The following is a 12035-nucleotide window of genomic DNA, read 5'->3' as shown; positions in this document are numbered from 1 at the left end:
TCCTGGCCACCTCTGCCTGCCCAGGAGGGGCTCCCAGCACAGCCACACCCCTGGGTGCCCACGACGTCCCCCACACAGCACCCCAGGGATGGTGCCCTCTCCGTGGCAGCTGTGGGAGCTGTGTGGGAGGGCTCCCACCAGCACCCCTCACCCCAGGTCTGCCGAGTTCCCACCTGTGCAGCCCGTGGTTCCCTTCTTGACGAAGTAGCCGAGCTGGCAGTGGCAGATGAAGGAGCCCTTGGTGTTCTCACACTCGCCGTGCAGGCAGATGTTGGGGTTCAGGTCACACTCATTCACATCTGCAGGAGGACAAGAGCCCATGGAACACCACGAGGAGCGTGGCGTGGCTCTGGGGCAACCCTCTGTATCCCCTCCTGCCTCCAACAGCAGTGCTGCAGCACAGCCCTCACCAATACAGGTCTTCATGTCCAGGGATGCCATGAAGCCGTCGAAGCAGAGGCACCGGTACTCCCCGGGGATGTTTGTGCACTGCCCACCATCACAGATGTCAGGGTTATCCTCACACTCATCAATATCTAGAGAGAGGAGAGACCACTGCCAAGGTAAACAGTGAACAGGTACTGTGCAAGCACAGGAGGGAGGCACAGGAGGGGCTTTGCTCCAAACGCTGCAGTTCTGGGAGCCTGTGAGAGGGGCTGCACGAGGCAGTGCAGAGCAAAATCATCCGTCAGGGAAATCACCCCTGGAAAAAGGGCTCAAAAAGGAGAATCCCTCGCCCTGAAGTAGCCACAGAGGTCCCTGGGGCAGCACCTCTGAGGGCTGAGGTGGGCACTGACCTGCACAGGACCTCTTGTCGGGCATGAGCGCGTAGCCCTCGCTGCAGCTGCACTCGTAGCTGCCCTCCGAGTTGGAGCAGTGGGTGTCACAGCCCCCGTTGGTGATGGTGCACTCGTCGATGTCTGGGGACAAGGGAGAGGTCAGGCAGCCCTTGGGGTTGTGGGCTGGGACACGTGTCTTGCAGCAGAGGGGCTGAAGAGGATGCCAGTGCCACCAACACACCCTCAGCCAGGAGGTTCCCCCCTTGTCCAACCCTCCAACGCCCTGCTGAGCATTAGAGCAGACAAGAAGCCAGGAGGGCTCTGGGCTCATCCCAGGGTCCTGGAATGACTCTTTGGCACAGGGGAGGACTCACCAACGCAGCCCTGCCTGTCCAGCGTGGCCTGGAAGCCCGAATCACAGGAGCACTGGTAGGTGCCGATGACGTTGACGCAGCGCCCGTTGCGGCACAGGTTGTCGCTGAGGGAGCACTCGTTGATGTCTGCGGGGGGAGGAGCAGTTGGAGCGGCCAGCCGTGCTGATTCCCACCCTGGCAATCATCTGGGGCCCACCCCTGGGTCTCCAAACTGAGTTTGTCGTTGCCCCACTGGTCAGTGCTCAGTGAGCAACGTTAATGTAGCGAAACCCCGGGAACAACACCGGTCCCTCGGGGGTGAGAGTGTTCCAACCACGTCTCATGGGATCACAGGGTGGTTTGGGTGGGAAGGGACCTTAAGGATCATCACATCCCTCCCTCTGCCACGGGCACAGACACCTTCCACCAGACCAGGCTGCTCCCACCTGCTCTTGGACACTGCCAGGGATGGGGCACACGGCACGGGAAGAAGACATTCGTGCACCCAGCAGGAGAGCTGAGTTTCCCTGGGTGATTCCCCTTGGTGTCACACAGGTTTCCACCCTCTCACCTATGCAGGTGTTGCCCTCGGCTGTCAGCTCGTGGCCAGGGGGGCAGATGCACTCGAAGCTGCCGTCCGTGTTCATGCAGATGCCACCCCGGCACAGCAGCGGGTCCCGCTCGCACTCGTTGATATCTGCACACAACGACAGCAATCGTCCCCTTCCAGCTGCTTTTCCAGTTAGCAGGGCAGTGCTGGTGCCAGCAGCACAGTCCCACCACCAGAGGGACATCCCAAAACACAGGGATATCCCAAAATTACCAATCCTGGGATTGGGTGAGTCCAGTGGTTGAAATCACAACTCGTGCCGTGACCCAGCCCAGTGGGCAGGGCAGGGATTGGTTTTTTCAAAGAACACAGGGAATAAAACATGAAAAATAAATAAATGGTATTGAATCACACCACGGACTGGAGTGGTTTGAAAGTCCAAGCCAAAGCAGAATATCAAGAGTAGGTCAGTGAGACAAGTGAGTCTGGCTGGACAGACGAGGAGAGGAACGTGGAATGCCAGGAATTAGAGGACAGCAAGAGTCTGGCTGAGCTGTTGGAGAAGAACTGAGGTGCTGAGGTCACTGATGGGATTTTTTAAGCTCCAAACACGAATTATTAAATTGAAACCAGATGAGACTCTGTCAGAGTCCAAACAAGCACTGGGCAGATGGGAAGAGCTGTGAAGAATTATCTGAGGATAAAGGGCCGTGAAATGGGCAGGTGAAAGGAGCCTTTACAATTATAACTGAGAAGTGAGTGGGGCAGAAGGGTGTGGATGGTCTACCAGAACTTCTCAGGAAGGACTTGAACCCTGAAAATGTTTGGCAAGCTGGACAGAGGCCTCATTAATCCCTGAGGCTGGTGTGAAACTGCTGCAGAGCCCAAGGAAAGGTGTAGGTTAAATATCACACAGAAAGTGAAAGCAGGCTGAGAGACATTTTAGAAGAGATGCAGTGGAAAGCAGCCCAAGAAAAAACAGGATGAATCAGCAAGGTTCTGAGCTGGAAGAGGCACAATCCATCTCCTGGTGGACCTCTTGCTCAGCAAGGTGTGTCTCCATGTCCTCCATGCCCTCCATGCCAGGGGAGGCATTTGATTTAATGACCTGTGGCTGGAGGATTTGCAGTGACAGCAGGAGGCCAAGCAGTGCTGTAAAGACAAAAGTTTAATTTCTCTCCTGATACAGGAGTGGGAATAACAGGTCTGCTCATCTGCCATGGTGTTTGAAAGTGGTTTGGTGCAAGGGTTGACCGTGTGACGTTGATAATGTGTGGAGATGGGGGGTTGTTTGGAGTGGGGAATGTGTAAACGACCACAGAATCCCAGCCTGGTTTGGGTTGGAAAGAACCTTAAAAATCACTCAGTTCCAACCTCCTGCCAGGGGCAGGGACAACTTCCAGTGGCTGAATTAATCAGTGGCCAAATAAATCAGAGGTGGCTGAGAAGGGGAAGGAGATGGGACGTCACAGAAAGCAAAACAGCCAAGCAGGGGAGAGAACTGGAGCTCTCAAACACCCAGCCCAAGCTGCTGGGCTGGCACAGCTCCACTAGGCACTGGCCAGTGCCCAGGATAAAGGTGGCAGCAATGAAAACCCCAGGCATGGATCCTGTCCCAGCTCAGGGGCAGTGCCAGGCTCAAGCTCCAGCTGAAAGGAGAGGAAGGTTAATGGCCAAAATTTGGGGCATGGGGAGGTCCAAGGGAAGAAGAGTGTGAAATGAAGAAGAATGGACTTGGTTCAAACACATGAACAAGCACAAGGTGAAGGAGGAGACACAAGGGCTTAATCTTAGGTGGAAAAAGAAGGCACTGGGAGTGCAGGGAGGTGCCCTTTGGGTACAGCAACCAGGAAAGGGATGGGAAAGGACGTGAGAAAAGCTGGTTGGGGGCCCATAGGAGGTGGCAGGTCAGAACCAGCAGTGCCCCACGAGTGTGACAGCAGGAAGAGCCCAGGATGCTGCCCTGGGCCTGGCACTGCACCCAGAGTCCTGCCTGGGGCTGGGGGAGGAGGAGGAGGTAAAACCTGGAAGGAAGGAGGGATGGGGTGGGAGGCTTTTTAAAGATTATTTTACTTCTCACTTTTTTTTCTCTGACCCTGCCAGCAATAAATTTAACTAACACCCCCACTCTGGGCCTGCTGTGCCCGTGATGGTGATCAGGGGGTGACCTCTCCCAGCTCCTCTCTCACCCCACCAATCCTTGGCCGGTTTTTTTCCCTCTCTTCCTCTGCCCGGTTGCAGAGAGGGTCTACCCACAACTCCTGGGCCAGGGTCAGGGTCCTTACCCATGCAGTTCTTCATCATCATGAAGCCACTCTCGTAGCCCTCAAAGCACTCGCACTCGAAGCTGCCCGGGGTGTTGACGCAGGTGCCGTGGCCACACAGGTCGGGGGAGATGCGGCACTCGTCGATGTCTGCGGGGAGGGACACGACACCTTCCAAATCTGCCTCCTGTCATTATTGTTATTGCTATCACACAGCTTTTAGCACAGCCCTTCCTGCACAGCACTGCCAGCTGAGCACCTCCCGTGTCAGATCCCTCTGCTCGATGTTCTTTGTCGGGAAAAAAACGCCCCCAGGATGAGGCAGAACCGCTCGACAGAGCCAGGCCAAAACCACTCCGAAGCCTTGAAGGTGTGCCAAGGAGGACAGAGAGGAGGAGGAGGAGGAGGAGGAGGATGGGGGTGAAAGGAGTGGGCGTTTTAGGACCACTGACTCCAATTTGGGAGGTCTGAAGGGATGGGAGAGACGGTTTTGGGGCTTGGGTGCAACCAAGGAGGGAATGTCCAAATATTAGAATGAGATGGTGCTATAAAAATTGTAAAGGCCTCTACTGTGCCTGTGTGTGCAATACACCTTTTGTGCACCAAAGTTGCTACAATTATAGAGCTGCTTCCTGCTTTTCTCTACTCAAAATTGCCCTGAGAATTATTTCTCCCATTTTAGGCAAGGGACACCAGGGAGTGGAGGAAGGACAGGCCATCAGCACCACTAAACCCAGCACGGGGCTTCAAACACTCCTTTCACCACAGCTGCACCTCAAACTCAATGCACAGGGACTGGCAGGTGTGAGCCAGCAGACCAAGGAACTCCTCTTCCTGAAGGCAGGGGCAGCATCCAAGCTGTGTCCCTGGTGCAGGGCTCATCCTCCACCCCACGAGCAGGAGGAGCCTCGTGGAACCACAGGATGGTTTGGGTTGGAAGGGACCTTAAAGCCCATCTCATTCCACCCCCTGCCATGGGCTGGGACGCCTTCCACTATCCCAGTTTGCTCCAACCTGGCCTTGGACACTTCCAGGGATGGGCACCCACCACTTCTCCCTGTCCTGCCTCCTTCCCTGGCCTTGATGATGCTTCTGCTCATGGTCCTCCTCACCACGTCCCTAAAGTGCCACCACTCCCCTGGGTGGCACCAGCACGCTGAGCACCCCCAAAGGCAGCAAGGTGGGCCAGGGTAGCCTGGAGGGGGTCCCTTACCTGTGCAGTTCCTCTCCTCGGCATCCAAAGCGAAGCCGTTGCCGCAGATACACCGGAAGCTGCCGATGGTGTTCCGGCAGGTGCCGTGAGTGCACAGCCCGGAGAAGACCTTGCACTCGTTCACATCTTGGGGGGTGGAGGAGAGCAGAGGTTCAGCAGGGAGGGGGATGCCTGAGGAGCCCCAGAGCCCCCCCTGGGGCAGGCACAGAAGGGTTCTCCCTGCTCACCTTTGTAGAAGGGCCGGCCGGAGAGCACGTCCCCACGGTTGGCAAAGCCGGGCCCGCGGGGGCAGAGGGCCTTGAAGTCGCCGGTGCCCGGCTTGGGGCACTCCTCGCAGTCGCTGCCCCAGGCCGAGCCCACGGAGCAGCAGCACATGTCCATGCGGTACTTGCCGGGCAGGGGCTCCGTGCACTCGTCCTCGTCCCACCTCATGTAGCACTGCTCCACCCGCACGTCTGGGGGCACAGCCGCGGCTCAGCACCCACCCCGCGGCGCCCACCCACCTGCCTGGCACCCCGTGGGACTGGCTTTGGTCGGGGAATCGTCAAAACTGCCCAGCAGTTTGGAGGATGTTTCTGTTCACAGAAGATTCTGAGTAGGAAGGGACCCACGTGGCTGCACCACTGAGACCTTCGTTTCTGTCTCCCAGGGTCAGTGTTTTGCCCAGCCAGGTCAGGCACCGACCTCTCCTTTGCACCATGGGCTTCCCATGGGGGCTTCTGGTGCCCCACAGGCCCTTCTGATAGAATCCTGGAATAGCCTGAGCTGCAAGGGACCCCCAGGGATCATCCAGTCCAACTCTTAGCCCTGCACAGGACACCTAACAGTCCCACCATGTCCCTTGGAGCGTTGTCCAAACACTCCTTGAACCCTGTCAGGGTTGGATGCTCAACCACTGCCCTGGGGAGCCTGTTCAGTGCCATTCCTTTCCTATGTTTTTGGAATTCTGTGGCAGGGAGGGGGTGGCTGGGGTTCCCTGTAGAGGAGGGGCCAGGATTTTGGGTGAGAGGAGGTGGCCTTACCCACACATGTCCTGGCAGTGCCATCCAGGGTCAGCCCCTCCGGGCACTCGCAGCGGAAGGAGCCAGCAGAGTTCACGCAGCGCCCGTTGGGGCACACGCCGGGGAACACCTCGCACTCGTTCACATCTGTGGGCACAGAAGCAGCAGGAGGGGGTGAGGCTGGCACGGGGACAGGGCCAGCACGGCCTTGAGGGGCTCCTGGAGGAGGTGGAAGGAGCCCAGAGCAGCCCAGTAGGCTAAAAGTGACAACTTGTGCGGCGCAAAGCGCATTGTCCCTGCACGGGACTTGGAGAGGCAGGATGGCAGCAAATAAACAGTGACCATGATCCCAATGGAAACAGTGACCACAATCCCAATGAATGAAAACAAGTCCTCCCGGTCCTGCTGTACCTTCACAGGTGACCCCCTTCATCCTGGCGTATCCCCGGGGACAGGCGGTGTCTGCAAGGAAAAGCAGGAATGTCAGCAGGGAAACGGGGCTGCTCCCGCCTTCCTGATTCCCCAGAGAATCGTGGAATATGCCAGAGCTGGGAGGATCCCCCAAGGATCCTCCAGTCCAACTCCTGGCCCCGCCCAGGACACCCCAACAATCCCACCCTGTCCCTCAGAGGATCATCCAACCCCTCCTGGAGCTCTGGCAGCCTTGGGGCCGTGCCCACTGCCCTGGGGAGCCTGGGCAGTGCCCACCACCCTCTAGGGGAAGAACCTTTCCCTGAGATCCATCCCAACCCCACCCTGGCACAGCTCCAGGCGTTCCCTGGGGGATCCCTGTGCCAGGCAGGGCCTCACCGATCTCGCAGCGCTCGCAGGGGCTGCCCCAGGCTGCCCCCAGGGTGGCACAACACTCCGACTTGAGCGTGGCCCCGTTGATGTTCACCTCGCAGCGCCCGTCCTGGATGTTCAGCCAGCAGGTGCCTTTCATGCTGTCTGCAGGGACAAGGACAAAGGGAGAGTGAGGAGCTGCTCCATTTCCAGGTTCTTGGAATGCTGGGGAGCAACCCTAGAACTATCCCTGGCTGCAAGATGTTGGTCTTTGGAGTCACTTCAGTCTGGGGGGCCAAGTGGCTTCCAGCAGGGACACAAATCCTGCTGGTCCCCAGAGCCACGTCCTGCCCTTTTCCCATTCTCAACCTGCTCCTCTTCTGGGTGGAAATAGTCCTTAATCCACCTGCCCTGAGATGCTTTGCAAGGCCCTGACCATCGAGGAGTGGGAAGTGGGAACCTTCCCTGTTGTCTTGATGAGAAAGGATCTACTTCTTCTTGATGTGCCTTGATGTCACCACACCACAAACTCATCTGCTGAGTGAGAACCCACCAGCCTGAAGGATGGCCTTGCATACTTCCAGGGATGGGGCAGCCACAGCTTCTCTGGGAAAACCTGTGCCACCCACCCAGGGTCCCAACCTAAACCTTCCCTCCTCCAGCTTAAGGCCGTTCCCCCTCATCCTGCCACCCGTGCCCTCACAAAACGTCCTTGGAATGCCCATCCCTGAGCCAGGAGGGCCTCTGGGATGCCCAGCCAGGGGTGCTGGGCAGTTTGGGAGATGGGATTCCCCCCTTACCCACGCAGATGGTGCCACTGGGGTCCAGTTTGCTGCCAGGGGAGCACTCGCAGGCGAAGGAGCCGGCGTTGTTCCGGCACACGCCGTTCACGCACGGGTTGGACGTGCACTCGTTGATGTCTGCGGGGACAACGGGACTGTCACTGGGGGACAATGGGACTGTCACTGGGGGGCAGTGGGACTGTCACTGGGGGGGCAATGGGACTGTCATTGGGGGGGCAAAGGGACTGTCACTGGGGGGGCAATGGGACTGTCACTGGGGGGACAATGGGACTGTCATTGGGGGGCAATGGGACTGTCATTGGGGGGACAATGGGACTGTCATTGGGGGGACAATGGGACTGTCACTGTGGGGACAATGGGACTGTCACTGTGGGGACAATGGGACTGTCACTGGGGGGGCAATGGGACTGTCATTGGGGGGACAATGGGACTGTCATTGGGGGGGCAATGGCACTGTCACTGGGGGACTCCCTTCTCCAGGCCTGAAACTGTGGTAGATGGTGGTAAAGAACATGGAGAGTGGAGGTTTCAGTTTAGATTTTAAGTTGTTTTTTAAATATGGTAACGGTATAAAAAATAGAAAATATGACATGTGAAAGATAGGATCATCTATGAAGGATATAAAATATATGAAATGGGTAATATGTGAATATCTAAAATAGCTAAAATATGAGGCACAATAATGTGTAAAGGATATCTATGAAGGATATGAAAGGATATAAAAGATATAAAATTGGGTAATATATAAATAGCTAAAATATGAACTATAATAATATGTAAAATATATAATAATCTATGAAGGATATGTAAGGATATAAAATCTATAAAATGAGTAATATATAAATAGCTAAAATATCTAAAATATTAAATACAAGCATAAGTAAAAGATATACTAATAAATGAATAATATGTAAGGATATAAAAATATAAAATCTATAGTATATAAAAATATATAAAATATGTGTAATATGTAAATATAATAATATTTAAAATATCTAGCAATCTATAATATGTAAGTATATAAAATATATAAAATATATTAAATATAATATAAATATACAAAATATAATAATATAAAACATATATACTAATATATGAATAATATATAAGTATATAAAATATAAACATTCATGTGTAAACATATAAATATATAAAATATATAAAATATAAGATAGAACATATATACTAATATATGATATATAAAATAGATAAAATGTATAGTATATAAATACATAAAATATCTAAAATAACATATCTAACATATAATCATATAGAACACATATACTACTATAGTAATAATATATAAGTATATAGAACTTTATAGATAAAATGTCATATAAACATATGACCTCTGACACCTGTCTGACCCCATGTGAGGCCACTCAGATTTGGCCACTTTTCACCTCTTTTACAGAAAATCCACTTTTTTTCCCTAAACCTTTCTGTGCAAAGTGCCAGTTCTCAAGTATTTGAGGACTCTGTGGACAGGAAACAATTTCTCCCACTCCAAAACACCACCCTTCAATCCAGTGCCCTAAAACCTGCAATTTTGGTCAGGCTTCAGCTAAAATTTCGGGGGCCTGGAGGAAATGGTTCTGGTTTGCAGGCACTGAAAAGCCCAGATGTTCTGGGTTTGGATGTCCACTCCTCTGATGGAAGTGTGGAACTTCACCCCGAGGGAAAAGAAGCCACCAGACCCACAAACCCAAAAGCTGGAGATGAAACCATCAAACCCACAAACCCCAAAACCCTGGAGATGAAACCATCAAACCCACAAACGCCAAAAACCCTGGAGATGAAACCATCAAACCCACAAACTCCAAACCTGGAGAAGCTCCAGTTCAACCCCACTGCGGTTGAAAAGGAATCAAAGGCACGTCAGACCTCGAGCTGCCTTTCAGGCAGGACCTCAGGCCACGGGTTTTTCCACCCCGTGGAGCTGCTTGTGGTGCCTCCAGAGCCCCGTTACCTTCACAGGTGTCCGTCTCTGTCCTGAAGACAAAGCCCTTGGGGCAGGTGCAGGTGTAGCTGCCGGGGGTGTTCCTGCACAGGCCGTTGTCGCACAGCAAACGGTTGACAGTGCACTCATCGACATCTGGGGGGAGAGACAGGGGGTTCCTGAGCGACAGCACCGGCCACACAGAGCCTGGGAAGGGCAGAAGTTCAGCTCCACCCTCACAAAGGCAGCCTGGAATGCTAAATCTTGTCCCTGCGTGTTCCCACGTGGCACCTTTGTGGCTGTCCGTGTGGGAGAGGCAGCGCTGAACGGGGACAGGGCTTGAGGGCATCACCTGGAGGTCTGGCTCCTGCCCACCCTCTGCCCACCAGCCCTGAGCCCCCCTGGCCCCTGTGCCCCTGGACTCACCCACGCAGTTCTTGCCCGTGGGGTCGGACTCGTAGCCCAGGTTGCAGATGCAGCGGTAGCTGCCCCGCAGGTTCTCACACATGCCATTGGGGCAGATGTCCGGGTTGAGGGCACACTCGTTGATGTCTGACAGAGAAAAAAGGCAAAAGAGATGGACCACAGCGAGGGGAACCACAGAAACATTCCATCTCCCCAGTCTTCATCGTTCCTTGGTGTCCACAGCCAGCAGGGACGTCCCTCTGCTGAAGCACAGTCCCAGACTGGTTTGGGTGGGAAGGGACCTTAAAGCCCACCCAGTTCCACCTCCTGCCATGGGCAGGGACACCTTCCACAAGCCCAGGTTGCTCCAAGCCCCGTCCAACCTGGCCTTGAACACATCCAAGCACGGGCATCCACCACTCCTCCCTGTCCTGCCTGCTTTCCTGGTTTGATCCAGTTTATCCTGGGGAATCTTGTTCCTCTCCCTCTGGAGAGGGCTCTGTCCTGGGAATACACAGCTGACCTGGCACAGTGCTCTGAGCTCAGGAGGAGAGAGAGCTGCATAAGGGGATGAGATAAGCCCAGTTCCATGAAGGCTTTCAAGTCCTTCTGTCCCACTCCTGAGTCTTCTTACAGTACCTTGATCCCACTGCTCAGCCCAGACCCTTTAATTATCCCTGGATTCAGCACCAGTGACCCAGAGGGGTGGCACCTGCCAGGTGGGCAGCACCTCTTCCTCTGCACCAGCATCAGCTCTCTGCTTGCTTTGCAGCAAAGCTCTGGTGCCTGGGCAAGGAGGTTTCACCCTGGCAAGAACGAGCCCAGGGCTGGCCCGTGTTTGCACAGCGGTGTCCTCGCAGTGCCACGGTGCCAGATGGCCAAAGGCCCAGGCCAGGGCTTCCCAGACACTGCTGGCTTTGGTGTCCAGGCAGTTGGAGCTCAGTTCCATCCAGGGAAATGCAGCCCTGGAGAGCTCTGAGTGTGGCTGCGGGCGGGGCCGGGCTGACCAGGGCTTTGTCTGGCGTTAATTCCTTGCTAGAAGGAGCCTTATCATTCATTACCCTGAGCCCGACTCTGGCCAGGACACGGGGCCCTGGCTGGAAGCCCAAGAAGTCACCGAGGGTTTTGCCTCTGGCTCATTCCCATTTGGAAGGTTTTGAAAGGTCGATATCTGGCTGCTTTTTGCTCTCCCAGGGCTGGCACTGTGACCTCTGGCAGGGCTGAGTGACTCAAAGCAGCCCCTGGGCAACACCCCCTCACAGCCACTTATCACCTCCCTCTCCCTGGGAGCCTCGGGACCCTCCCCTCCCACCCCCGAGGAGCCGGAGGGAAACAACCAAAGGGATGCAGTTGGTCACGCTCGTCATTCCCATCCAAGCAGGGAGCAGAGCCAAACTCCGTGGGAGCATCCCCAGAAACGCAGCTCCCACGGGGTGCCAGCAATCAAGCGCTCCGTCCTCAGGGGTAGTTGCTCAACACCAGCTCGTGGTGGTTTGGGGAGGGGGAAAAAAAACATCACACAGCACCCGCTTCCCACCCACCCCACCCCACCCGTGCCCAACTCACATCCCACCCACTGGCACCACTGGAGGTTCCTGCGGGCAGTAAAACCCACCCGGGCTCTGCAAACCCCGCTGTGCCCCCTCACACTCGGCTCTCACACCCCCACCGGCTGTGCCAACCCCCCCCCCCGGCACACCCTCCCAGTGTCACAGTCACACAGATGCAGCCACACCCCTGCTAAAAGCAGCTGAAATAACGAGCTGAGGGTGACAGGAGACGGGTCCAGGACCTGGGCTGCACAAACCTCTGCCATCAGCTGTGATCCCGATGCCGCTGCTGCAGAGAGCCTGGAATTCCGCTGTGGAGAAAGGACAGCAGAGCCATGAGCCTCGCTGGGCACCGCCCCGTGCCATGAACTCTGCTCAGCGCTGGGTTCATTGTC

At 55.2% G+C, this 12035-nt stretch overlaps 1 protein-coding gene across 1 annotated transcript in view; it reads right to left on the bottom strand.

Moving 5' to 3' along the window:
- LOC126643067 (fibrillin-2-like) overlaps positions 1-12035 on the bottom strand; it is a 79185-nt gene that overhangs the window by 20967 nt on the left and 46183 nt on the right. The window contains 15 exon segments of the mRNA XM_050321202.1: positions 174-299; positions 411-536; positions 798-920; positions 1154-1279; positions 1704-1829; positions 3968-4096; positions 5160-5285; positions 5387-5614; positions 6182-6307; positions 6572-6622; positions 6971-7108; positions 7744-7863; positions 9716-9841; positions 10112-10237; positions 11898-11951. Of these exon segments, the coding sequence (XP_050177159.1) occupies positions 174-299; positions 411-536; positions 798-920; positions 1154-1279; positions 1704-1829; positions 3968-4096; positions 5160-5285; positions 5387-5614; positions 6182-6307; positions 6572-6622; positions 6971-7108; positions 7744-7863; positions 9716-9841; positions 10112-10237; positions 11898-11951 (1851 nt within the window).

Source organism: Myiozetetes cayanensis, unplaced genomic scaffold (assembly GCF_022539395.1).
Source record: "Myiozetetes cayanensis isolate MyiCay16 unplaced genomic scaffold, myiCay2020 scf26, whole genome shotgun sequence".
NCBI classification, from domain to species: domain Eukaryota; kingdom Metazoa; phylum Chordata; class Aves; order Passeriformes; family Tyrannidae; genus Myiozetetes; species Myiozetetes cayanensis.
This window is presented reverse-complemented; position numbering and strand designations above follow the sequence as displayed.